Source organism: Sapajus apella, unplaced genomic scaffold (genome assembly GCF_009761245.1).
Source record: "Sapajus apella isolate SASKATOON/1434 unplaced genomic scaffold, GSC_monkey_1.0 scaffold72, whole genome shotgun sequence".
NCBI classification, from domain to species: Eukaryota; Metazoa; Chordata; class Mammalia; order Primates; family Cebidae; genus Sapajus; species Sapajus apella.
Window position 1 is genome coordinate 10,403,704 of NW_022437012.1, and position 3,553 is coordinate 10,407,256.

At 42.1% G+C, this 3,553-nt stretch overlaps 1 protein-coding gene across 4 annotated transcripts in view; it reads right to left on the reverse strand.

Moving 5' to 3' along the window:
- Window positions 1-3,553, reverse strand: part of MAP3K19 (mitogen-activated protein kinase kinase kinase 19) — an 80,851-nt gene that overhangs the window by 72,073 nt on the left and 5,225 nt on the right. For all 4 annotated transcript variants that reach the window (XM_032250679.1, XM_032250676.1, XM_032250681.1 and 1 more), the window contains exon 2: window positions 1,257-1,452. In XM_032250679.1, coding sequence (XP_032106570.1) covers window positions 1,257-1,430 — 174 coding nt within the window. In that variant the 5' untranslated portion in view covers window positions 1,431-1,452. The remainder of the gene's footprint in view (window positions 1-1,256; window positions 1,453-3,553) is intronic.

A 3,553-nucleotide genomic window follows, 5' to 3' on the forward strand; every position in this document is an offset into this window, starting at 1 on the left:
TTCTTTCTTTCTTTCTTTCTTTCTTTCTTTCTTTCTTTTTCTTTCTTAGCATATGTACTATATTTTATAATTTGTTTAAAAAGCATTCATGGAAAGGAGTCAAAAGAGAAAAAGGGCTTAATAACAGGGTCAAGAGAAGCTGGTGACCAGGCAGGATTGAGGGCCCACTTGCATATAAAGTCCCAAGAACTGGCCAGGTGTGGTGGCCCATGCCTGGAATCCCAGCACTTTGCGAGGTTGAGACAGGCAGATCTTTTGAAACCAAGAGTTTGAGACCAGCCTGGGCAACATGCTGAAAACCTTATCTCTACAAAAAAAAAAAAAAAATTAGCCAGGTGTGGTGGTATGTGTCTGTAGTTTCCAGCTACTTGGGAGACTGAGGTTGGAGAATCACCTGAGTCTAGGAAGGTTGTGGCTGCAGTGAGCCACGATCGTGCCATTGCATGCCAGCCTGGGCGACAGAAAGACCCTGTCTCAAAAAGCGAAGCAAAACAAACAAACAAAAAAAGTCCCAAGAACTTGTAGAAGAACCAACTTGAGCAGTTGAGTGACATTTGTCTTTTCCACCCTAGTTTCCCCATTCTCACCCTTTCTGTTCATAAAGCCTTCCTCTTTGCTGCCTTTCCCCAAAGCTATGTGCTCATATTGTGGCCACTCTTACCTGCATTCTTAAACAGAACTTCATAAATTACCGCACACAATAATATAACTGATGAATAAGACCCAAAAAGGTTACTTTTTCATTAATGTCCCCATTTAATACATATTTACTAACACCTGGCTGCATCAGGCTCTCTGCTTGTAGCTGGAGATATAGCTAGAACAAAGAGGAGAAAGTCTCCTGCCCTTTTAGGTCTTATTATTCACTTGTTTACCCCTGTTTCCCTACTTTCAGGTTTACGTGCATTTGTCAGAGCACAGCATAAATGTCCAGGTACTGATGGAGTTGGGCCCCATTATGTGGCCCCATTAGACCATTAGCTTCTCGAGGGTGGCATCTGTGTTTGAGTCACATCCAGATCCACATGAAATCTAGAGATTGCCTTGAATATAGGAGGAATACTGTGGACTGAATGAGGAAATGAATAGAGATGGTTCCTATCTAGATTTAGGGTATCCCCCTCCCCATACCCTACTTTGTGTCTTCAGACATTCTTTTATGGCAATGGGTGATATCACTATTCACAAATATCTCACTTTCAGAATCCTTAGCTTGGAAGACTTTTTATCCTTCAGCTCAGCACACCACATGTTACCTCTGTTAGATTTTCCTCTGCTGCAGTAATGAGAGGCGTATTCCCCGTCTTTGGGTGCTGAAAGTCAAGGTTTCCGAGGATGGACTGGACTTTAGTAATATAGTCACAGATGAGTTCTGCATCACCTCTTGAAACTACTTCTAGGAAATCATGGATCAGTTTATTTTTATTCATCTTGCTAGTTCCACATGATTGCCTTAAAGAGAAAAGGAATGATTTAATTATATGAGAGTCAGCAAAGCTGTGAGTAGTTCAAATATAACATATTCTGCCTTTACTGCCACATGTTTCCTTCTTTTATGTATACAAATCTTACAACAGTTTTAAAGACCATTTTGAAAAGAGGGCAAAATGCCTCAATACCACCAGGCTTGATTCTTTGCATACATGTTGAATTAGGAATTAGGTAATAATTTTACCATTATTTTGGAAGACCTGCTGTGGTAGAGGAGAAGAGAGGATGGATCAACAGCAGAATGGAAAGAGAACAAGCTTAGAGCCCAGTAGAACCTGGATTTCAATTCCTTCTCCACAGATTACCAACTGTGTGACCATGAGCATATGTCTCAGCTCTGGGCTGTGTTTACTTATCTCTAAAATGGAAATGAGCAACCCTCTTCAAAAGGTTGGTGAGGGTCTGAAATATTATCTACAGAGGTTGGCACATTCTACAGGTGAAAATTCTTGTTGGATTTTTTTTTTTTTTAGTGTTGTTTGTTAACCACCTTATAACTATTTTCTTTCTGAAAGTCGTATCTTCCCAACAATACTGTAAGCTCCTCAATAGCAGGGACATTGCATGCCTTATCCTTTTGCATCCTCTGTGATTCTAGCACAGTGGGAGTCATTGAGGAGCACAGAGCCCACTGTTCTAGATTCTCCAGGAAAGCCCCAATTTTAAATATCTCATATCAGTTTTCCAAATCATTGAAATATCTCAAATTGCAATTTTGGAGATCACCAAACTACCCTCCACTGCATGGAGCCTCTTCTTTTTTCTTCTTCTTCTTTCTGTTTTTTCTTTTGAGATAGAATCTCACTGTTGCCCAGGCTGGAGGGCAATGGCATGATCTTGGCTCACTGCAACTTCCACCTCCTAGGTTCAAGCCATTCTCCTGTCTCAGCCTCCCTAGTATCTGGGACTATAGATGCCCAGCACCATGCCCGGCTATTTTTTGTAGTTTTTAGTAGAGACGGGTTTTCACCATGTTGGCCAGGCTGGTGTCAAACTCCTGACCTCAGTTGGTCTGCCCACCCCGGCCTCCCAAAGTGCTGGGATTACAGGCACGAGCCACCGTGCCCAGCCTGGAGCCTCTTGCTGTTAGTAACAGCATGACATCCTTCGTCAGACTGTATGCTCCAACCTCTGCTTCTGACATGTTAGTCACTATATGTAGCCACAGGTTATTGATTCGATGTGCAATTTCCTTGCAATAATCTGGCATGAGATTGAAAGCAAAAGAACAAGAGGCTCATTTCATAGTACAACTTTGTGGAGGAAAGCTAAAAAAAACAAACAATAAAAAGTCTAGATTTGCCCTTTAATGTTCTAAATACACAAATGCCTTCAGAATTCATGGGCTGAACTACATAGAGCCCTCATTCTCAAACAAGAACATATATTTCGCTCTAGAATAGTACTAGTCCATGAATCCATCCATTCATTAGGGAGATGCTATATGCCCTTCAGCAGTTGTCATTGACCTGTCTCAATAAACAACACAAAATAGGTTAGCCAACATACAGAAAAGAACACATATGATTAAGTGTTCATGCAAACATAAGATAATGAATCTTACAGATGTCAGAGAAATGGGATGCCCATGTGATCTGGAAGATCCCCTTAAGAGAAGGTATCTGCGATATCTGGAGAGTCACAGGAGAAAGGGCAGCTCTATGGGAGACAGGCATGAACTCAGGCCTCTACCCAGGGCTGAGGAGAGAGTGAAACCAGATGGGAATTTACCCTGGATTCCCCAATACATTGGGAAGCCCATGGAGAGCTTTTGGCAGTGCCTTTTAGGAATATTGGTACTTTAGGAAGATTATTATGATGCAGAAGAGAAAGGCAGAAACAAAAATTTGAATGTGGCCAGGCATGGTGGCTCATGCCTGTAATCCCTGCACTTTGGGAGGCCAAGGTGGGTAGATCACCTGAGGTCAGGAGTCAAGACCAGCCTAGCCAACATGGTGAAGCTTCGTCTCTACTAAAAAATACAAAAATTAGTCAAGTGGCACAAACCTGTAATCCCAGCTACTCAGGAGGCGGAAGCAGGAGAATCACTTGAACCCAGGAG